The 24,255-nt window shown below is 36.8% G+C and overlaps 1 protein-coding gene and 2 non-coding genes across 8 annotated transcripts in view; 2 read left to right on the plus strand and 1 right to left on the minus strand.

The window, feature by feature from the left end:
- Positions 1 to 5,232: 5,232 nt before the first annotated feature.
- Positions 5,233 to 5,339, minus strand: LOC116549803. Its single transcript, XR_004268083.1, has one exon. It is a non-coding gene; the product is annotated as a U6 spliceosomal RNA (small nuclear RNA).
- Positions 5,340 to 5,362: 23 nt separating this feature from the next.
- On the plus strand, positions 5,363 to 5,469 carry LOC116549784. The gene has a single exon (XR_004268065.1). It is a non-coding gene; the product is annotated as a U6 spliceosomal RNA (small nuclear RNA).
- A 16,346-nt stretch (positions 5,470 to 21,815) lies between these two features.
- Positions 21,816 to 24,255, plus strand: part of TBC1D32 (TBC1 domain family member 32) — a 244,204-nt gene continuing 241,764 nt past the window's right edge. The window contains exons 1-2 of one of the 6 annotated variants that reach the window (XM_032274914.1): positions 21,816 to 21,946; positions 22,127 to 22,283. In XM_032274914.1, the coding sequence (XP_032130805.1) occupies positions 22,129 to 22,283 (155 nt within the window). In that variant the 5' untranslated portion in view covers positions 21,816 to 21,946; positions 22,127 to 22,128. Of the gene's footprint in view, positions 21,984 to 22,126; positions 22,284 to 24,255 lie in introns of all 6 variants that reach the window. The other 5 variants (XM_032274915.1, XM_032274913.1, XM_032274912.1 and 2 more) reach the window with 5 other exon arrangements.

The raw sequence follows: 24,255 nt of genomic DNA on the forward strand, positions 1-24,255 counted from the left end.
TAAATCCTTTTTCTACCTATCTTCTTTTTTTTTTTATTTAGAAGAAGTCTTGCTCTTGTTCCCCAGGTTGGAGTGCAATGGCATGATCTCTGCTCACTGCAACCTCTACCTCCCGGGTTCATGCGATTCTCCTGCCTCAACCTCCCAAGTAGCTGGGATTACAGGGATTTGCCATCACATCCAGCTAATTTTTGTATTTTTAGTAGAGATGGGGTTTACCATGTTGGCCAGGCTGGCCTCAAATTGCTAACCTCAGGTGATTTGCCCCCTGTGGCCTCCCAAAGTGCTGGGATTACAGGCATGAGCCACCGCGCCTGGCCCCACTTATCTTCTTTCTTTTTCTTTTTTGAGAAGGAGGTTCACTCTTGTTGCTCAGGGAAATAGAGCGATGTTGGCTCACTGCAATCTCTGCCTTTTGGGTTCAAGGGATTCTCCTGCCTCAGCTCCCTGAGTAGCAGGGATTACAGACATGCACCACCACAGCTGGCTAATTTTGTATTTTTAGTAGAGATGGGGTTTCACCGTGTTGGCCAGGCTGGCCTCGAACTCCTGACATCTGGTGATCCGCACCCCCCCTCAGCCTCCCAAAGTGCTGGGATTACAGGCGTGAGCTCCCGTGCCTGGACCCACTGATCTTCTTTAAGTCCTGTACCACATGTTAGAGCAGCTCACTCTATATTCATCCTTAGAATTTCTTAAAATGTGCCCTTAGCTGGGCGCGGTGGCTCACACCTGTAATCCCAGCACTGTGGGAGGCCGAGGCGGGTGGATCACGAGGTCAAGAGATCGAGACCATCCTGGTCAACACGGCGAAACCCCATGTCTACTAAAACTACAAAAAATTAGCTGGGCATGGTGGTGCATGCCTGTAATCGCAGCTACTCAGGAGGCTGAGGCAGGAGAATTGCCTGAACCCAGGAGGCAGAGGTTGCGGTGAGCCAAGATCATGCCACTGCACTCCAGCCTGGGTAACAAGAGCGAAACTCCGTCTCAAAAAAAAAAAAAAAAAAAAAATGTGCCCTAAAGACGGCCTGGATTAGTCCTTACCTTTCTTGCCCTCCTTTCCTGTAGGATCAATATTTTTCTTCTGCAAGCAACTCTTTGTCATTTCTGGTATAAATCAATCTAGCTCAAACCCCTTTCATTTATTTATTTATTTGGTACTCCGATCTGCACAACACAATCTAGACATTTAAGACTCAAAAAAAAGTTATTCATGTGATCAGGCCAAGAAAGAGGATATGAAGGTTTATATGTTGGCTTAAACTTGTAAACCCAGCACTTCGGGATGCAGAGGCAGGAGGATCAGTTGAGTCTAGGAGTTTGAGATCAGCGTAGACAACATAGTAAGATACTATCTCTACAAAAAATAAAAAGTATAGCTGGGCATGGTGTCACATACCTGTAGTTGCTGCTACTTGGGAGGCTGAGGTGGGAGAAGTGCTTGAGCCCAGGAGATCGAGGCTGCAGTGAACCATGATTGTGCCACTGCACTCCGGCCTGGGCAACAGAGCAAGACCCTGACTCAGTAAATAAATATTTTTAAATAAACAAAATTTAATATTTTCTACAACAAATGGAGCTATAGAAAAAATAGACTATATAATTAATAAAGACACATACATACATACATACTCAGTAAGTATTTTTCAGCCCATGCTTATGCTTACTAGTCAACTGACAAAACAAACATGGAAAAACAGCTATAATGATAAATTCTGGTTTCTTGAGACATGCGAAGTCTAACTTTAGAAAGAACTTGATGATCAACTGATTCTGGTCAAAAAGTACTAATTGGTTACATCTCGAAGTGGTTACATATCAAAAGTAACACAATTAAGCATGTGTTTTGGATAGTGTCCTTGTTTCTAAACATTGTAAAAAATAATATTAAAATCTTGCTTTATCAGAAGATTTTGTCAAACAGTCCTTTTAGAATCTGAATCCTTGTTTGGAATCACTACTCATTTTATTACTTAGTTTGTTTTTTTGAAAAAATGAGAGAGAAATTAAAATCTTCTATTGGAACATAAGAGAGTGAGACCAGCAATACTGCATAGTATGTTTTATTGTTAATGCATCCTTTCATAATGAGATAGTAGAATCAGATGTAAGTAATTTGATATGACCCTTAGCTGTTAGCAAGTGGTAAAATGTTGATTGGCTTATACTGTTGCCTAACCACACCCCCAAACAAGTTTTCAGGTTAGGAATAATTTTTGAAATAGGTTACAGATGGTATAATCATATGGTAAATGTTTGGAGTTAAAGTGAAGATAAATCAATAGCTGAAAATATTCTTGGTGTAAATAATAAAAAGTATTCTAGGGATGAAACTGACACTTTTTGGGCTCATGAGCATTTATTTAGATATTTAGAAGAAAATTCTGAGCTGTTTTATTCTTTATCATAGAAAAGCATTTTTTTCTGAAATACATGGATCCTTTGAAGTAAATATATAAACAATCAACAGCAACAGTTTTTGTACCTCAAGTTATTTATCTGACTTTGTGAAGCAGATATATTTTTCTGGTATGCAAAGCCTTAACAGGTAGGTATCAAAGATGATTATTTGTCTTGATTTTTTGCCTTAGGAAATGGTTTGAAGTCGATCTAATGATTAAACCTTTAGGAAAAAAATAAATCATTCATATCCTCCCTGTGTGATTTATTGCTTTTATCACAACTGGATATTAACAATATTTCCTAGGCACTATAGATAGTGCTTTATGTTTAACTGTAAGAGAAGTTTGTCTAGAAAAAAAAAGCAATGTTGTTTTACTGGTTCATCAGGAGGATAAGCCCTTTTAAGAACCACTATACAATGTCAGTGATTCAGAGAAAGTCCTCTTACCCTTTTACCTAGAGAGTAGTTGTCAGTTAATGTTAATTCTTATTCCAAAGAGTCATCCTTACTTCCTGTTAGTAACATTTAGTAAATTCTGAAGATATATGCAAAATGTAAAGTTGTGTCATAAATTATGGCCATTAAAGTGTTACTGTACACAGAATACACCTTACTGAAATCATGTTTAGCTTCCCTTCTATTGGATACTTTTTGTGCTCATATGGAATTATTGTCTTATGATACTTAAAGCAAAGGAAAGCAAAGAGTTCAACACAAAGTAGAGAGAGGACAATAGTAAGCTCTCAACTGCCGAGATTAGTAATGTGCTTTGAGTCTGCAGAAAATCAAACAGTGAGGTACTGACTTAATAGGGGGCAGAATCCTGTTTGTCATTCACTGTTTACTCACAGTTTAAACACATTTTACTGTTAATTAACATCTTCAGTCTTTATACAGTTTTCTTTGTACAAGTAAGAATAGTACTGTAGACTTTTTATTAGACTTTTCAGAGACCCACAGATCTCTGAAATTGTCTGCTCTTGCTATGAAATGTGTAACAAAGTAGCCGATAGCAGAGTATTTTCTCCACTAAGAGTCTGATCCTTACTCTAGGTCTATTCTAGTGCTGTTGAAAAAGTAATTACCAGTCTTAAAAATTTGTCCTAAGAAAGCTCTGTATTGATATAAAAAAGTAGGACCAGACATCTGGTAGACATAGGCTACCTACAAAGTAACAGAAGAATGTATGTGATATGCTTTACTTATTTGCTTTGTTGAAGCATATATTTTCTGAGTTTTATAGTTTTATGTCTATCACTTTGTCGTTGACTACCTTATTTTAGCAGAACTCATCTTCCAGTGGCTTTCTAAGAAAACGTTTATGGACTTGTTTATATGAAAATGTCTTTTTTTTTTTTTTTTTTTTGGTGAGTCAGGGTCTTGCTCCGTCACTCAGCACACCTGGTATGATTTTTTTTTCAGTCATTGTTCTGGCCATTTGGCAGGCCTTTTTCATGTGGAAATGTATATTTTTTCATTCTGAAATTTTTACTTAAATTGTATCCTTAATAATTGTATCTGAGGCATTTTCTCTTTTCTGTTTCTGAAAATTCTGTTGGTCAAACAGAGATCTCTTGGTTTTGGTCATTTATTTGTTTTCTTCAGTGGTGAAATTTTTCATAATTTTATTAAATTAGTAAGAAATCTCAACATGAATATTTAGAAGTTCTGTTTAGTACATTTTTTCATAACTGTGTTTCTAATTTCTAAGAATACTTTCTTGTTCTCTGAATGTTCCTTTATTTTTCAGCCCTAGCCAACATATTGTTTGCAGCTTTGTGAGTGACCTTCAGGCAGAGATATCTAGCTTAGTCATATCTGGATCTTGACCCACAAAAACTATGAGATGATAAATGTTGTTTTAAATGCTAGGTTTTGGAATAATGGTTTATGCAGCAATAGATAACAAGCAAATACAACAAAGCTTTTTGGTTTTCTTAAAAATATATATTTTTTTCCATGAGAAAAGACAAGCAACACAGCTGAATATAGCAGTATTCTCTTAACACAGGGCAAAAAGAATATTTTATATACATTTACTATTAGTGTTTTTGTCATTTTACATAGATCAAATTATAAAGAATGAATATTAATATATTTTTTCATTTCTATCATTCATGAATTGCTGACTCTCTTATGATGTTATTAATGGCTATTAATGAATGTCCTACATTCTCAATTTGTTTAATTTCAAATTACTTTCCATGTTGCCAGTCTGTATATTTTTATTTTGTTCTGAATTGTGAAGATAAACCTTTAAACCACAAAATTTCAAATGAGCAGTGTATTAAAAGCCCCCCACTGGCCAGGTGCAGCGGCTCATGCCTGTAATCCCAGCACTTTGTGAAGCCGGGCAGAAGGATCACTTGAGCTCAGGAGTTCAAGGCCAGCCTGGGGTAGCACGGTGAGATCCCATTTCTACAAAAAATAGGATGGTGCATGCCTGTGGTCCTAGGTATTTGGGAGGCTGTGGTGGGAGGATTGCTTGAGCCTGGGAGTCAAGGCTGCAGTGAGCCATGATCATACCATTGCATTGGAGCCTGGGCAACAGAGTGAGACCTTGTTTCAAAAAAGAAAAAAAAAAAGCCCTGACCCCAATACTGTCATTACCAATGACCATTAAGGTGATAAAGAATGTAATTATGACCAGGAGCAGCATGAATTCCATTTATCTTCAAATGCACGTTCACTGAAGATGCGATGATCAGTGACAAAATTAGTGAATAAAATGGGAGTCCTGTATACCCTTGTTCCTTCTTTTATTTATTTATTTTTGTTTTTCTGTTTCTTCTTTTTATTGATTTTTATTACTTTTAAAAAATCTACTTAAAATGGAATACTTCACAAACTTGCATGACTTCCTTGTTCAAGAGCCATGCTAATCTTTTCTGTATCATTCCAATTTTAGTAAGTGTGCTGCTGAAGTGAGCACTTTTAATAAATATATTTTACCACATGCTCGCTTTGGCAGCAGATATACTAAAATTGGAACGATACAGAGAAGATTAGCATGTCCCCTGCGCAAGGATGACATGTAAATTCGTGAAGCGTTCCATATTTAAAAAAAAAAAATATTTTACCACTTGGCTAGAAACTAAGAAGATCTGATGGACTATAAAAGAAGTGCTGTTATAAAGAAGAAAAGGCACCGTAATATAAATCAGACATAGGCAACATATTCAATGTCAGTAGTAAAAGAGGTCATTTTAAAATCATGTTTAAAAAAGTAGGTAGGAGTGGAGCAAAATAGCTGTTATTGAATAACCATTCTGTGCCAAGCACTGTGCTAACTACTTATGTGCCATCTCATTTAATCCCCACAACAATGCTGTGAGTTAGGCATCTCACTCTCCTTTTGCAGATTAGGAATCTGATGCTCAGTTGTTAGTGCCAGGGAGTTAATAAGCAATGTTGTTGAAATACAACCCCAGATATGTGGGACCCCAAAGCCTTTCTTCTCTCTGTGATTCCCTTTCTAATACAAATGAGGAATTCCATTTCAGAGCTGATATGGTTTGGCTGTGTACCCACACAAATCTCATCTTGAATTGTGATACCCACAATCCTCACGTCAAAGAAGGGACCCAGGAGGAGGTGATTCTATCATGGCGCAGTTTTCCCCATGCTGTTCTTGTGATAGTGAGTGAATTCTCATGATATCTGATGGTTTTATAGGCATGTGGCACTTTTTCCTGCTTGCTCTTCTTTCTACTGCAGCCATATGACAAGGTCTAACCTTGCTTCCCCTTTAATTTCCATCATGACTGTAAGTTTCGTGAGGTCTCCCTAGCCATGTGGAAATGTGAGTCAATTCAACCTCTTTCCTGTTTAAATTACTCAGTCTCAGACAATTCTTTAGCAGTGTGAAAACCTACTATCTTAATATCCCTCAATACTGTTACTCATTTCATAAATATTTAGCTTCTCCCATATGCCACAGTTAGTTCCAGGTGCTATGGATTAAAAAAAAAAAAAGTCTTACTTCTGAAAGCTGACAGATATTGTTGATTTTCAAACAATAAGTTATTTTTTCACAATTCATTTTACAGTTAAAAATATCATTGATGCTACTTATTTTAGTGACTGCTTTTCTCCTGTGAATAGGAGTCAAGTCTGATAACTTTAGTTGCAATCTATGCAATAAAATGGGACTCAAAATTCCTGTCATTTTGTTCAGCAAATGTTGAATTAAATAGCAACACAAATAAATAATGAAGGGCCACAGCCACAGAGTAAACCAATTAAATCAGACATAAAATTTAATGAATGCCCTTTCTTTGTTTTAAAAAAAACCAGCAAGTATTTTTAAGATTGACATTGTTTATCTGAGTAATCTCAACTCTGTTTATTTGGCACTCATTCTGAAGACATTATTGGTTTCTGATGTGGCATACTGGAGAAGTAACTCAAATGGACTATAAAAGAATAATGTGATCTCTGAGGAATGCTGAAACATTACTGTGTTATTTTTAAGAAGCATCAACCAATTGTGAAGAACTTTGCGTAGGTGTTTTGTTCAAAACTTGATGTGCAACTCACTGGTTTAACATGTGTGGCATAGAGATAATTTTTCTGGAATGATGTGTTTTCTCTAAAAAAAAAAAAAAAATGACCCCAGGGTGCAATCAATGCACTGTTTCTTTTCTTCCCACATTTTCACAGCCTGTTGTAGAATACATAGTATATGGCTTTTGTTAGAAAATGCAAATGACAAAACAAAACAACAACAAAAAAACCTTAGCGTTGTCATTGAAAAAGGATTCAAAATTGTTTAGAAAACTGGCCTTACTTTAAAGAACACGTGTAAACTAGTTATTGCAACTTCCCTGGAGAATCAGAAACTTAGTCTGTTTTTTTTTTTCCATTTCTTTGTTTGTTTAGTTCTAAAATTCATTTGGCTGTTTCTGATCACATAGTGGGCTAGGTGCCTACATTAATTCTCCAATAAAAACAGAGAACATTTCTGATAAAATATATTTAATAAAATTTTCTTAAGTATATCAATGAACTGACAGTAAACTAGGAAACTCTCAGGTCTGTTATCTAAGTGAAGTCAGGAATTCAGAAAGGTAAGTGGAGAAATGGAACTGGCTTCCTTCCTAATCACATTTCTTGATGGCCTCACAGGGACAAGAAGCAAATTCAAGGCATATATCTAAGATGAGAAGTCTAATAGGAGGATATTCCTCCTCCATAAAAGGAGGATGTCAATTGGCTCTGTAAAGGTGAGCCAAAATCAAACCTTCCCTCCTCACCTTACTCCCCAAGGAAACAAGGATAATCAACATTCTTGGACACAATTGCTGTCCTGGGAAGAGAGAATGCACATAGCTAACACAGCTGAGAATATGAATTACAATCCAACCCTCAGGCTCAATGTGTACTAGAGGTTCAGTGCAGTAAGACAGGAAAAGAAAGGACTGGGGAAAAAAATTGTCATTATTTGTAGAAGACATAGGCATATAATAGTAAAAAGTTTATAAATTACTAGAATTAAGAAAAAAATAGATAATGTTACTAGATTTAAAATGAATCCATTTTAAAGAAGCAATTCCAATTAAATGGATTTAAAATGAATCCATTTTAAAGAAGCAATTCCAATCCTATATAATCTAGTAGTTTTGTTTGTAATGGCAAAAAAATGTAAGCAACTCATGTCAACCAAAAGTGAAGTGAACAAAAATTTTGGTATAGGCAAATATTTGAATAATGTGCAGTGGCAAAACAGAAGTAATAGCAGCTATGTATTGTCTTGGATGAATCTCACAAATGTATCAATGTATATGAGCAAATGGAGCAGGTCATAGAAGACCCTAATTTGTATAAATAGGGATTCACTTATACAATGTCAAAAACAGGCAACACTAAACAACTTTTTGGTTAGGAATACAATCTTTGATGGTAAAAAGATAAAGAAAAGTAAAAGGATTCTTATAAAAAGAAAAGACACTAAATACAGCTTTGACAGCAGAAAAAAAATTTTTGTTTTTTAATTCAGATTTTTCTTTTTTTTTTTTTAAGATGGGCTTTCACCATGTTGGTCAGGCTGGTCTTGAACTCCCGACCTCAGGTGATCCGCCCGCCTTGGCCTCCAAAGTGCTTGGATTATAGGCGTGAGCCACCACGACCGGCCGACAGAAGAAATTTTGAACTCTATTTGGCATTGAAATTCACTGAAAGTGCTTTGAGGGTTTCCTCGTTAATATACATGTTGTGAAGATTCTGGTCCAACATAGGATCTGAATTTTACATGTTACCTTTTTACATCCCTACTTGTCATTTCATAATACAAAAGTGTATTTAAATATGATTTTTATTTTTAAAAGTAATATATGCATACAGTTTAGAAAAGCAAATAGTACAAGGTTTCTAATCAACAAGCCCTAATCCTAGGTCTTAGCTCTCCCCATCCATGAGATGTCATTTTAATTAGAGGCAAGAAATTTTAATTCCTAACTTTTTTTCTCCTTTCATTTACCTCTGTATTTTTATTTTAAAAGTTATATGTATGTTTATATACATATATAATTAAAAAATATACATTGCTAAAGACTGGGGTCTCATTATATTGCCCAGGCTGACTCCTGGACTCTAGCTATCCTCCTACCTCAGCCTCCCAACGTGTTGGGATTAAAGGCATGAGCCACCATGCTTGGCCACCTCTGTATTTTTAAATCCTACATGTATACTGGTATTTCTTGAGTTTTTCAATTTCAAGCATATATTGAGTTTCTAATTTAGAAGACAAAAATGTAGTACTATAACACATATGTTCTGTCTTCATTCTGCTTGTATAGTTATATCATGATTTTTAATAAGCTGGATTTATTGCTTTTATTTTTGTGATGGGAAAGACTGTTCACTGGTGAGCCACATAGTATGCTATGATTATAGTTACTTTTCTGTACAATGTTTGCCTTTCTAGGAACAACATTTGCCTTGTTGTATTGTTGTTGGCTTTGTTTTTCTGTAATCCTATCACTACGTCTCTCTAAACTCTCCAAGATAATTACAAGCAAGTCATCACAATATGGCCAGGTGTTTCAGTTGATCTACCATTTTCCTTTTGTTTTGTAGAAAAAATTCCAGAACTATTTTGGCGTCTATTCCATTACGACTGCTTTCTGGGTCTGCTATTCAGATCTTTCTCTTACTGTCATCCAGATAATTCCTTCATTTCTCTTCTGTTTTCATTCATTCAAGAAATACCCTAGAAAGCTATGTACCAGGCAGTATTATGGATGCTGGCGATAAACTGATGAAAAACAATTAGCTACTTTGATGGAGCTAATATCTAATGAGAAAAGCATAACATTAAAAAATGTGGTAAGATGTTAAATTGAAAGTTTCCAATAAGGCATGGAGGTAGCAAAGTGAAGTAAAAAACCAGTATTAAAATTTTCACAAGAGGCAGTTGAGAAGTTCTTGCTCCATCCTTTAACTGCTCAAAAAATAATCAGATTACAGAAAACTTTGTGACAAAGGATCAAGAAAGGATGTTTTGCTTATTTATTTTTTAATATTAGGTGATCAGTAAAGATCTCTCTTTACATTACTGATATTTGGGCAGAAATCTAAAAGAAATGAGTGAATAAGCCATACGAGTATCTAAAGAGAAGAGCATTCCAGTCAGAGAAAATCAAAACTTCAAAGGCCTTGAGGTAAGAAAATGCTTAACGTGATCAGGAATAGCAAGGTCTCTATGGATCAGAAGGGCTTGGCCAAGGGAGGAGAAAGAATAGATGGAGATTAAATCAGAGAGTGAGATGGTGGCTTGACTGGAATGTGGATCACTGAATGTGATAAGAAATGGACGGATTCTGGATATGCTTGTCAGTGGAACAGGCAGGATTTCCTGATAGCTTGAGTGTGATACATGACTGAAAGAGAGAAGTCAAGAATGATTTCAGTGTTTTAGCCTAAGCAATTGGAAATGGAGATATTTACTGAGATGGGGCAGACTCCAGAAGGAAGAGGAGGTAGCACATATTCCAAAGCTTGATTTGGAAAAGTTAAACTATAAAAGTCTTATTATCTATGCCGATGGAACTATCCAGCAGGCAGTTGCATATAGGAGTGTACAGTGCAGGTGCAACGTTAGGGACTGGAGATAAAAGTATGGGAGTCACTATGGTAGGCCTGGTATTTTAAAGTCACAGATCACTAAGTTCTTGTAGCGTATAAGCTGCCTACGTTTGGTGAGCTATGTCTTCCAATTCATTTTTCTATTCTCAAACAAATAACATTTCTCTTTCAGGTTAGTTTGCCTTGACATTTCATTAAGCCTATTGCCTATATTCCTTACCAAATGCTTTTCCTTTGAGTATATCCGCCTATGTCTGATAAGGCCTGACTTCAGGATATATCCTTACCTATATTCAGAGGATGCATAATCTCTTTTGGTTGTTTCTTGGTGTAGAAAAGAAGGCTGCCTACATTCAGAATACACATAAGGCCTCCACCCAACTCTGTCTTCTTGTTTGTTATGGCTTGACTTAAGGCAAATTCTTACCTACATGAACTATAAGTATTCTTCCTAAAACATGCTTCCTTGAATAGGATGAGGTGAGATATCAAGCTAAATCTTTGTCACAACTTTCAAAACTTCTTCCCAGGTTCATCAGCTTATGTCTGAGTAGGTAAACCCTAACCTACAGTGTCCACACTTGGACAAATCAAATTCTCTGTGATTTTTAACATTCTCTTTGTCCTTGTGAGTTTGTCTTTTGTATTTCTTTATCATTTTAGTGGTGTTTCTGTAAGGAGCAGAAATAAATGCATTTGTTCAAGCTGTCATATTTAACAGGCCAAATCATTTTTATATCATAAGAATCCAGTAAAGTGTTTCTTATAGGGTATTTCTAGTTATAACAAATGTGTATTATATGGGTAACCTTGCCTAATGGCAAATAACCTTCTTGAAATGATAAAAGAAGGTTTTTAAAATTACACAGTGCTTATTGATGGTAGTCTAACAATACTTTCGATGTTCTACAGTAATTTTGGAATCTACTAGAATGTTTTGACCATTATTGGGTTATAGTAGTATTGTTTTGATATCTGTATTGGAAAAACGATTACTTAGCTTTTACAGATAGAAAAACTCAAGTCACCAAATTCTATTACATAGATTACTTCTTCCAATTCAACATCATTTTTAGTGCTCTGCTGTCTTTAAAATGGGTTATTCTAATACTCGTGGTTAGTATCTACAGGAAAAGTATCTGGGAAATGAAAGAACATATCAATTTTATTGTTGAGAGAAATATATGAATAAATTTGAAAACTGCCACTAAAATATTAAATATTACAAAACACAAAGGGTATTTTAAATCCATGGAAAAACTGGCCTAGAAAACAGATTTTGAAAGCAGTAAAGGGCTAAATATAGAGCAGCTGAATAATTTAAATGAGACTATTATAACTTCACTTAGATGATGTTAAGTATTATATGCCAAGATTAATGGAAATCAACAAAACTACTATCTTTATATGAACAATTGATGAACTAAAAGATCTTGCAAAACAGCTACTCTTAGAACTTAAAATTGTATGCAGAATATTGTTGAATTATTTGTATATATGTCTCTCTTACGTGTTAACATGTCTCCCTTACCAGACTGTGAGTTCGTAGGGACAGAAGTCTTACTTATTTTAATTGTTCATTGGGCTTCCCATAGCATATAGCAAAGTACCTACACAAAGCAGATGTCTTTTACTGAACATGTTGGAGTAATAGATGGTTAATGATTTTATAGAGAGGATCAGTGACTCTGGAAGAAGAAACAATGTGTTTACTTCAACTTTGTTTTCTTTTTGAGTTTTAAATCTAGCCTATGTATAGAAAGCATGATTCTTTTCCGCTCTCTGCCTGCCTCTTTATGTATGGTCTGCGTTTTACAGCTATACAAGTGACTAGGTGGGTAAAGGCTAAGTAGTGGTGAAATATTAGCAAGATTGTCGTGCCACATACCTAAGTCATTTCCTTCAATTAAACTTTTAATAAAGTTGATACTTTATCTCCAGCTATCTGATTCCTATATCTATCTCTCAGTTAGTTTTCGACCTTGGGTGGGAAAGAGTAATGTTTTTTATGGGTTTCTTTTACCAACTTTTAAAAGGTCATTCTCTTTATAAAATAAAAGTACAAATATACATTAATAAAACAAAATAGTGTGTTGGGTTTGAAGCAAAAGCAAGTGCCTCCGCTTCATTGCCTCTCTTGCTGTGATTGCCTGGGAGTTTCAGCTTTGCACAGGCAACCCTATTCAAATGTTTCATTTTTAATTGTCTTGGTAGTTTTCTTATTAATTTATTATAATACAACTATGCCATTATTCATCAAGCTATCTACTTTAGATACAATCTGTTGCCCTTTTTCATAATGCATGAGGATTTAATGCACTTACGTGATCCGTGTACTAAGGTTTTATTAGATCCAGCATTATCTATACTAATATCACAATTGTGGGCAAAGAAATTTTTACTTATAATTATGATACAGACACACACACACATGTACACACATGTGTGTGTTTGGTATGCAATGCACACCAAAATTGCACAGTATAGACAGTCAATAAATATATATTGAGTGAATGTGTATAATTTTGGATTCAAGTCTTTTCACTTACAATGTTGTGAATACTTTCCCTGTTGTTAAACATTCATAGGAAACATTTTTTTTAAGTGGCTGACATTAACAGCATATGGCTGAACCATAATTAATTTAACCTTCAACCTATTATGAAATATGTAGAAGGTTTCCGATTTTGTTTTATGCCTTTTCTTGGTTGTGTATATGCTCGCAAACACAGTCATGGAAATGTGACATTTTCTGTAGCAGCCTTCCATACAGTTATCTCCAGCTTCCTATGTTTTGGGAAGTAATTTCAGTGGAGATGGTGGCCATATTTCAGTACCTGATAAGCAGCTCTATGGGATATGATGGGGATTTGTGCTGATCACAGAGGCTTCCAGACCCAGGCCTCCTATCCCTAAATTTGGCTATTGCCCTTTATTCATAAATTTCATAGTTCTACAGTAGCATAGTATTGCTACTAGAGGGTCAGTTTTGTAGTGCTCTGGCAATAATTTCTTGAGGCTCAGTTTAGAGCCATCTTCTTTGGTCTTTCTAACAATTTCATAAACTCCTGAATTCCTGTACTACTTAAAATACTTAGACTGGTTTTTGTTTCCTGAACTGAGTAATATCTGATCTAGCCAGTAAATAATAATGTGTACAATTTGGGGAAAGCCAGGATATTACCATAGGCATGTATAGCAGAGACTGCCGGCTATCTACTAATATCCATTCTGCCTTTCTTCTCTAAGTCACTGAAGATCCTAGTTTTATTATTCAAGTAGAGACTCCACTTTTTAGCCTCTGCAGTTACATGTGTTCAGGTAAGTGTGCCTGGCCATCACTTTTTTGGTGGGGCCTTTGCCTGTTTATCTTTTCCACTGGCTAAGAAGCAGATGTACTGGTGAAAGTTGGAGAAGCCATCCTGGATCCAAAGATGAAAAATCATTGTTGATGATGGCAAAGCCATTCTATCACAATGGGATCGACCAGATCTGGATCTATACATAACGGGTACATAAACTGCTATCTTTCTGAAGCTACTATATTTTTCGGTCCCCCCACTCCCTGCCTGATTTTTCTAGACACTTAGACTGTAATCTACAAAATTTGAGCCCAAGTCTGAAAATGTATGTTACTCTATTAACAAGTGTTAGTTTAATGAGGTAGCACATATAATACGTTTATGGGAATAAGACTTGGAATAGTAGCTCAGGCCGGGCATAGTGGCTCATGCTTGTAATCCCAGCACTTTGGGAGGCTGAGGCAGGCAGATCACTAGAGGTTAGGAGTTTGAGACCTGCCTGGCCAACATGATAAAACCCTATCTCTATGAAAAATACAAAAAAACCCACCTCTATGAAAAATACAAAAATTAGCCAGGTCTGATGCCATGTGCCTGTAATCCCAGCTATTCAGGAGGCTGAGGCAGGAGAATTGCTTGACCAGGGAGGTAGAGTTTGCAGTGAGCCAAGATGGTGCCACTGCACTCCAGGCTGGGTGACAGAGCAGGACTCCATCTCAAACCAAACCAAAACAGAAAGACTTGGAATAGCTCATCTATAATTCTTATACGAAAAGACTTCTGGCTGAAGGCTGATAACATGCCCTCAATTCACAGTCAGGTAAACAAAAATTAAAAATTTTATTAAGAAAAGTCTCTTCTCACAAACCTGATCCCTTTTTCAGGCAACATCTCAGGTAAAGACACTCCATCTACCCATTTGCCCAAACCAGAGGCCAGAACCCAGTTTCCCTGCCTCTCCTTCACAACCACATCCATCCTAGCCTTATGCAGACCTTCAGTGCTTTGTAGATAAGAATCTTGCTTTCATCCTCTCTTCTTTATCACCACCATCCATCACTAACCCAGTCCACATCTCATCCTCTCTCTCCAGGTGCCTGTGAGGCCCCTGTCTCCATTTACCCACTCATTCCCAGGCACTTAGAAGCCTTCCTCATGCACAGATTGTGCTGAGCACGGGAAGCCCAGTGGACAATGGAGCAGGCTGACTGGTCTGCGTTCCTGGTCTGCTGAGACAAAGAGACGGACAATGACCACAAGTGTGTGAGTGAGGAGGCGAGCCTGGGTTCTGTGCAGGTACATGTAGGGATTTATCCCATACTCAGAAATTCTGGAGCAGGGCTGGACACTTCATTTGTGCAAGGGCGTGAGGAAGCATTGAAAAATGAAAACGTGGAGTCCCTTGTTCACAAAGTAGGAAAAACTACTCTAAATGGTACTAAAATATAAAATTTTTCTTTCTCTTTATTCTAATAATTTACCATTGTTACTTGCTATTTAAGGTCATTCTGAGTAAAGAAAATTTTAATTAAAAATTTTTAGCTGAGTTTTACTGTTCATCTTCATATTGTGCAATGCCAATTTTAAATACAAATATGAGAGTATCATATTCTTATGGAGAAACACTGAAATTACACAATTCATAATTTGCAGCTCATAGCATACATATACATTTTGTTCTTATCGGAACAGTAGAAATGCTGTGTAAAACTAAATCAAGGATTTTTATTTCACCTCTCGATAGTGGCAAGGCAAGGATACTGCTTTCTTGACACTGCCTTCAGCTTACTGGTGAATAAGGAAGAACTGAAAGAAAGGAACTATGGCTTTTCCTGTCTTTCCCTTTCTTTCCATGCCATTATTTTTGGCGTGAAGCTTGATTAATATAGGAATAAAAAATGAGTAAGAAAAGATATGACTGGGGTCATTAGTCTCTGGTGTTATTCACAAGGTCATTGCCTTCTTTCTGCATTTGAAGCAGTTCTCACATGGGAAGTGTGGCCTCCTGCAGACTCAGTTATAGATATACATGATCTGCTATGGCCTGGAGTTCCACTGATCTGTGCATCCTAGGGGCACTGGAATAGTATGTTCACAGCATCATCACCTTCTCTCCTTTTCTTGTGCTCCTGTTGTGCAGCCCTTCCAAAACACAAGTTCAAAGATATATAGTATTAAGATTCAAGGCAGACCTAGCAAAGCATCAAGCCTGGCACAGAGCCCTTCTGAGTGCCAGGCCCCCCATGACTGCGCAGATTATACCTCCATGAAGCAATCCTCTAGTCTTAACTGCAATCCACAGGAAATTCAAGGTTAAAAGACACCATAAGGACACAGACCACAAATCCAGGGCATGGGGCGCTGAAGAGTCAATGACCTGACTACTCCAACCAGCCAGTGGGGAAACAGGAGGCAGGAAAGGCTGAAACATACTCTATCAAATGAAATGCAAACTTGTTTGGCTCCTGGCTGAAATAAACCAACTGTGAAAACACATTTCTGGACAGTTAGTGAAATCTGAATGTGAACTTGTATTCGATGGTATAAAGGAAGTCTTTTGAATTTAGTTAGTAGTGAAGAAAAATCATATATATATAGTGGTTATGTGGATAATAGGCCTGATCTATGAAAGGTACAGGCCAAGGTATTTATAGATCAAATGATAAGATGTTTGACGTTTAATGAATTTCAGAAAAAACGGGGGGAAGAGTTCACATACAATTGGCAAAATATTGAAAAATTTTGAATCTGAGAGGTTCATCATTTTATTCTTTACACTTTTGTAAAGTTTTTAAAATGTTTTGTAATGGAAAGAAGGAAATGCGTGTGTGTGTATATGTATATATATAATTGTCATTATGTATTCTTTAAACAATTATTTTCTTTGTTTATAGCAAATTCTGTTTTCTACACCAAATTATTACTTCTCTTTGCAACAAATTACTAAACAGTTAATGAAAACATTTGTATTCTATGAGAACATTGGCATGAAAATAATTTTCTCCAACTTTGTTTGTGTTCTTTTCATTTCTTAGAGCAATATGGAAAATTTCCCAGCACATAAGATATTTTAATGTTTTTCCTAAAGATGTAACTATATATGGGTAAGTGGCTAATGATTCAAGTTTTTATCTAGTAACAAATTCAAGAGAAATCCTATTTATTGAAAATTCTATCAATAAAATTATTTGTGATAAATTAATTCCTCCTATAACTCTTTTAAGGAACACGTATGTTTTTCATATTATATTTTTTCTTACAGTGAAAGAAGAAATTAACATGCATACACAATGCACATGTAATTTAGAGACCTGTTTAGACATGAGAGTAGATTGAATTTGAATGAATATGGCCTCAGATTAATAAAACCAAAGGAAAGGGAAACTGTATTAAAATCAAGTCTAAAGAAGCAAGGTTCAGTTACACCTGATGTACAGAACTTTCCAGACCACACAAAAAATAGTCAGTCTTCATAGTCAGACTGAATGCTGTAAACATGAGAGTGAATATATTTTAGCCTTGCTTTCAGAGCAGTGAGATTCTTGTCTTGCTGGCATCATACTAAAAGCAGGATTAGGATAGGACATTAGCTCAAGAGGCTTATTTGGCAAATCGCTTAGGCTAACAATTTAGGAGGGATCAGTAGGTGAGCTCTGTAATAAGGAAACATAGTTATCTATAGCAATTCAGATTCTTTTTCCAGACATGCAAGAAAACTTTCAAAGCTAAGAACTATATTTTGGGTAATGTCCAAACTCTGACTTTTCAAGAAATTTTTCATCAGTAAGTGTTTGGTTTTCCAATCAAATACCTCCCTGGGGAAAAGCAAAAGTCATTTTAAGTGGGAGATCCCCCAAAATAAAAAGTCTTTAAGTAGAGATGTTAGAGGTTTATAGCTCCCTAATTTCATTCTGATTTGTTGCCTAGAGAAGAAAAAGCCAATTTCAAAACTGGGAAGATTTGAAATACTTTACTTTCTTATTAGTTTTTAAAAGTTGCATCTGGCTAAGTTCTATGAAAATACCGTATTCAAAGTTGCAGAAATGGGCAACGATGATAATAATATCCAATAGCTGTTGAACACTTTTTCAAAATTCAAGGCCTCTGCTGGAATTTTACATATGTTATCTCACTGCAAATCCATGAGTACAAGGTACTTCCTATGCTCACAGCCTTTTTAAAAAAATGTAAATATATAAAAAAATAAATTTAGATCATTGACACTGCTACTGTGGCCATATGTCTTTGGGACAAAAATTAGTTCTTTGACAAGAGTCCACTGTGTACAGAACAGACATAAGGAAGACCTAGCAGTCTATGACATGACCAGAAATGCATGTTATTATTGTAAGAACACCATGTATTAGATAATGGGATAATATCTAATTGACGGAATCAGATTCCGCAGCCAATAGTATTCCCTCAGAAATAGACTCAAATGCAGAGATTCATATGCAGTAGGTTTACTGTGATGTACTCTTGGGAACAATGTCTGGGAAGAGTCTGGGAGGAAGAATTAGGTATGAAGAGAAGTTCAGCTGTAATGCTCTTGCAAAAAAGTCTCCAGCCAATCATAGAGGACTCTGAAGCTGAGATGGTGCTTCAGAGTTGTCCCACGGATATATTAGGAATTCACCTTCCTAAGTTGAGTGCATCTTATTTAAGGATATGTAAGAACATGTGCAGAAATATTATCTGGAAAATATTAAAAATATTAAAAACTTTTGAAGAGTTCAAGAACTTTGTTTACTTATTCAAAATTCTCAAAATATTCTAAGTTCAACATTTTTGTATTTTCCTGTTGAATTAAACTACTTTCAAAAATCATTTGAGGCCGGGCGCGGTGGCTCAAGCCTGTAATCCCAGCACTTTGGGAGGCAGAGGCGGGTGGATCACGAGGTCAAAAGATCGAGACCATCCTGGTCAACATGGTGAAACCCCGTCTCTACTAAAAATACAAAAAATTAGCTGGGCATGGTGGCACGTGCCTGTAATCCCAACTACTCAGGAGGCTGAGGCAGGAGAATTGCCTGAACCTAGGAGGCGGAGGTTGCGGTGAGCCGAGATCGCGCCATTGCACTCCAGCCTGGGTAACATGAGTGAAACTCCGTCTCAAAAAAAAAAAAAAAAAAAAAAAAATCATTTGACACTCTGTATCCGTAACATATATTTAAGCTTATTTTTGCTGATATGAATATAGTGTCAACAGCTTTATTTTGGATAATATTCGCCTGTTTTATCTTTTTTCCATCTTTTCAATTCTTACTTTTCTAGGTTGTTAGGATTCTAATAAATAGCACAGAATTGGTCATTTTAAAATCTAGTCTGGTAGTTTTGGCTTTTAAGTGTAGTGTTGAGTTTATTTAAATTTATCAGTGTTTTGGGCCTTTTCTATAACGTTTCTTAGTACATTTTTATTTTTCTTTTCTTTTTTTTTTTTTTTTTTTTTTTTTTGAGACGGAGTTTTTCTCATGTTATCCAGGCTGGAGTGCAATGGTGCGATCTCGGCTCACCGCAACCTCCGCCTCCTGGGTTCTGGCAATTCTCCTGCCTCAGCCTCCTGAGTAGCTGGGATTACAGGCACGCACCACCATGCCCAGCTAATGTTTTTGTATTTTTAGTAGAGACAGGGTTTCACCATGTTGACCAGGATGGTCTCAATCTCTTGACCTCGTGATCCACCTGCCTCGGCCTCCCATAGTGCTGGGATTACAGGCTTGAGCCACCGCGCCCGGCCATTTATTTTTATTTTCTAATGCTTCCTTTTTCTTTCTTTTTTAAATGTATTGATTATTTTCTCTCATTTAATTTTTGTCTCCATTTTTTAAATTAAAATATTCTATTTCTAATTTTCAAGTGGTTACATTTTATCATGTTGATTTATTCAAGTGTAACATCTTAAACTCTGTTTAGAAAAATACAAAATGCTGAGTGCAGTTGCATATATCTGCAGTCCTAGCTACTTGGGAGTCTGAAGGCGGATCATCTGAGCCCAGGAATTTGAGTTCGGACTAGGCAACATAGTGAGATCCCATCTCTAAAAAAAGAAAAAACCCACAAAAATACAAAGATTACAGAACATTTCAACTTATTCTATTTCCTACCTTCTAAAAATTGTTTCTAGTATTTTAATACTATGTGTTTTTAATCTTCACAAATAGGAATATTTTATAATCATTATGTAGACAGTATTTATTGAATTTTACCTTAAAGCGTCCCTCCTCTGTTTTTGCCCTCTTTCCTTCTCGTATCTCAGGTATTCTAAGTTTATTTTCCTTCTTCCTAAAGTTTAATGTTTAGAGCAGTAGTTCTTAATCTTCTCTCCCTTAGAAGGCTTTTTGAAATATGTGGGGACATTTTGTCATCACAGTGGCTTGAGGGCACTCACTGGCATCTGTAGTGTGAGACAGGGACACTTAAACACCTTGAAATATACCCAGGACTATCACATACACAAAAGGATTGCTCTGGTTCTTACATGACTCTCAGTGGTTTCAATGGTTCTTTTGGATATTTCATGTAGAAAAAATGCTCTTGATACGTATCTGAGTCTAGGATCCAACTCCATGTATATAAATAGATACAGTATTTATAAATAGGACCTAATTCCATGTATATAAATAAATATAATACTTATAAACATGGAATTAGAAATATAAATATATAAATATAAATGGAATATTTGGCACAGTTTTAACACACTGAATTTTTCAGGAATGCAAAAGCCATGTAAACAAGAAATTTTGTTCTGAATTTTACCAATAATAGTTTATTTACTATTTCAGAAAATCACATCACTAATGGCTATCTTAGTCTTCGTGTCTGAGTTGTCAATATAACCATCTATGTTAATTTGAATATACAGCTGTCACATTGCTGGTAACTCTATGTGTACACACAGACATGCACATATACATATTGGGTTTTAACCATCACCCACAAATAAAGTTGCAAATATGCCTACTCTGCTAATATTTTTTTCCCCTTATGCAGTAGACAATCAAGATTTAGCATACATTTCATGAAGTTACATACCGCTAGAGCTGGCAACGCTGTATCATACTTTTGCTTCTGAAAGTAATAGCGTAAACATCAAAGAGGACATGAATCCTGGCTAATATGTGATGTGTACCTGATACTAGAGAAGTAAAATATAAGATTGGATAAAGGAGAATTCATTGACATTGAACCACTTATCAGTGGGACGGCTCCTTACAGCCTGGACATAACCATGGTCTGGTGAATTGATCTAGACTGGTAACTGGATGAGGGATCATTAATATCCACTGCAGCTTCCTGCATTATAATCTTTGTATATGATATCATATAGTGTCTCTCTGGAATTCAATTGCATCCTACCATTTGCAGGAAAATCTCGAATCCCTTAACGTGCCAACAGATTAGACCCTTCCAGATGTCACCAATTTACTTCTTTAGCTTCCTCACCTCCTCTTTCTAACCCTATTACCTCAAGTGACTACACTTGAGGCTCCAGTTCTTTGCATGTCCTGTTTGCTCTCTCTGCTTCTTTCCTCAATTCCCCTATTGGACTGAAATGTAATTCTGGGTCTCCACAGCACCTACTTGGCACATTTTTTTTTTTTTTTTTTTTTCCTAGCGTGACATTTCATTGCACTGTATCGTAACCTTTAATTTCTTTTTCTGTTATTCATTGAGGGAGTCTTCTTAACTCCTAGCGAGCCGCTCCGTGAAGAAAGTGGTAAGGCGTAGGAACTCAATAGGTGTTAGCTGTTGGAGGTAAATAACACTGCAACTTTTCAATACCCTTCACTCTTCACTTAAGGCTCGTCCGGCTACTTTCAGTTTCACTTCTACTATCTTTCTTTTACTGATCACTTTCTCTTCGGACTTTTTTCCCTCCCAACCACAACGCGGCAGCGAGGGAGAGTGGCTGACCCGTACGTTTTCTGGGCGCTCCCAGGTCACCTGGTGGCACGCCCTCCCACTGGGGAAGACTCATCAACGAGCTGACGTCACGCGCATCGCTGACGTTCCGTCTTCGGGCCCTCCCAGCAGATCATTTCTGATGTCTCTTGTGCTGTCAGTCGGGAGAGCCTGAGGTCTGTTAGTACTGAAGGCTTGCAGCGGCGAGTACCAGAGGCGAGACTTCGTGGACCCCTGCTTCCCCAAAGTAAGGTGACTCGTTTTCCGAAACGACGCGCGGGCAGGTGAGGGCCCACCCACAAGCGCTCGCCGCGGTCTCCCTGGGAACGCCGGCGCGTGTGGCCGGGGCTGGGTGGGGGTGCGCGTGCGCAGTGCGCGGGTTTTGCTCGGACCCGAAGTAATGAGAGTGGGCGTTTGATTCCCGCAGGGATGGCCCCTTTGTCCAGCGAGGACCAAGCGATGGTGCAGGCAATGCTGAGGCAGTTGTTCCAGAGCGTGAAGGAGAAGATCACGGGTGCCCCCTCCCTGGAATGTGCCGAGGAGATTCTTTTACATCTGGAGGAAACTGATGAAAATTTTCACAAGTAAAATTGCTTTTGATGTCGTAAGCCTACAAATCATTAATCCAGAGAAGGTCCAGAGAAGGGTCGACAATATTAGTTTGATTATTGTTGTTAAAATAGTGCCCAACTTGGAGGTTTACGTTTTCTTTTATTTGCCGAAACGTCGAATTTATTTAACATTTATTCTTATTTCCTAAAACTTCTGCGGCCTTTCTCTGTCTCTCTCTCTAGATTTTTTGAGGGGGAATCTCGCTCTGTCGTCCCAGCTGGAGTGCAGGGATGACCTGGGCTCACTACAGCCTTCGCCTTCCGGGTTCAAGTGATTCTCCAGCCTCAGCCTCCCGAGTAGCTGGAATTACAGGTGCCCGCCACTGGACTCGGCTAATTTGTGTATATTTAGTAAAGATGTGTTTCACCGTGTTGGCCAGGCTGGTCTTGAACTCCTGACCTCAAGTGATCTGCCTGTTTCGGCCTCCCAAAGTGCTGATATTACAGGCGTGAGCCACCGCGTTTGACCGCAGCCCTCATATTTTTACTGCTACAACCAGCATATCCTAATAATCCATTCCCCCGAGGCTCACCCAGGCAGCGCATTAATCATCTCTTTGAAAGAATACTTCACGATTTAAAGGGATTCCTGTACTTTATTAAAAGCAATGAGTTCCAGCAATCTTAGCTCCTTTGCTGACATTTTCAGTGGCTGCACAAATTATTCACTCGGAACACTGCAAAGGGAATATATTGGACATGAGATCATTAGTTTCCTATGGAATAGTTTTTTAAGTTCTCCAAAGGGGTAAGCCACATAACTGTCTGTGATACGTGTCAGAAAGGTAAGTGACAGAGATGGGGGACAGAGTGCTCTGCTCGTGGGAGCAGTAGGGAAAAGAGGTTTAATGAATGAGGTGCCATTTGAAGTAGAGCTTGAAGATCTTTAGAGACCTATGTTTTTCTTTTGATTTGGTTCATATAATTTTAGTTAAGCCTCTGAATTTACAAGTCTACCTCCAGGTGCCTCCATTCATTATTAGTAGTATTTTTAATCTAGTGTTTGCATTTCATTTTGATCTGACAGAGATGACATTGGAAATTTGTCTAGTTACACTACCTTTACTGACCCTTGGATACTCTTGGGTACCCTGAAGTCCTACTTACCTGGAATGCCTACCAATATCATATGTGCATCAGGGCATTTTTGAGTTCTTTAAAATTCTATGCACACGTTTGTGTTTATTTGCAGTTTTGTAGGGGAGTATTTATAGTTTTCACTACTTCGCAATTGAGTTTTAAAAAGCATGGAAGAGTTTCTAATTTCTTTAATATTTCTGATTATACATACGATTTCTTTTGTATTTCCATGATTTTCTTCTTTATTTTCTCATTAAATTCACTATTAATACCTGTTATTAGATGATAAGATTATTCTGGAGCTACCAGAGACTGGCTTTTATTGGTTAGCTTTAGATTTATTTATTAGATTTATTAAACAGTGGATTACAGAAAAATTAGAACTTTTTCAAATATAGATTGGGTGATTAATGTTTTGTAAGCTCATGTAATGATAATTTACCTCACACACATCCACATCAAGCGTTATGTTTGGGATTTCATTTCTGGTTTTTATTTTACATGGAGTTGTTTAAATAATCTATAAATTACTGAGTAAGTTTTTGCTAGGATCATATTCTGGGAATTTGGCCGTTTCATCTAGATTTTCAAACTTATTTATATAAAGGTTTTCATGAATATCCTGTTATCTTTTTAGTATTTCCAGTATCTGTAGTAATGTTCCTTTTCATTTTTTGTGTCTTCCCACTTTTGCTCTTCATCTGTTATGCTAGAAATTTATTTTATTAGCCTTTTCAAAGAACCAACTTTTAGCTTTTTCTCCTCCTTTCTGTTATCTAGATACATATAGTTTTTTTTGTTTCATTAATTTCTGCACTTTATTTTTTCTTATGTGAGAAACCTTTTTTTTTTTTTTTTTTTTTTT

This window comes from Sapajus apella, unplaced genomic scaffold, assembly GCF_009761245.1.
Source record: "Sapajus apella isolate SASKATOON/1434 unplaced genomic scaffold, GSC_monkey_1.0 scaffold6, whole genome shotgun sequence".
Classification (NCBI taxonomy): Eukaryota; Metazoa; Chordata; class Mammalia; order Primates; family Cebidae; genus Sapajus; species Sapajus apella.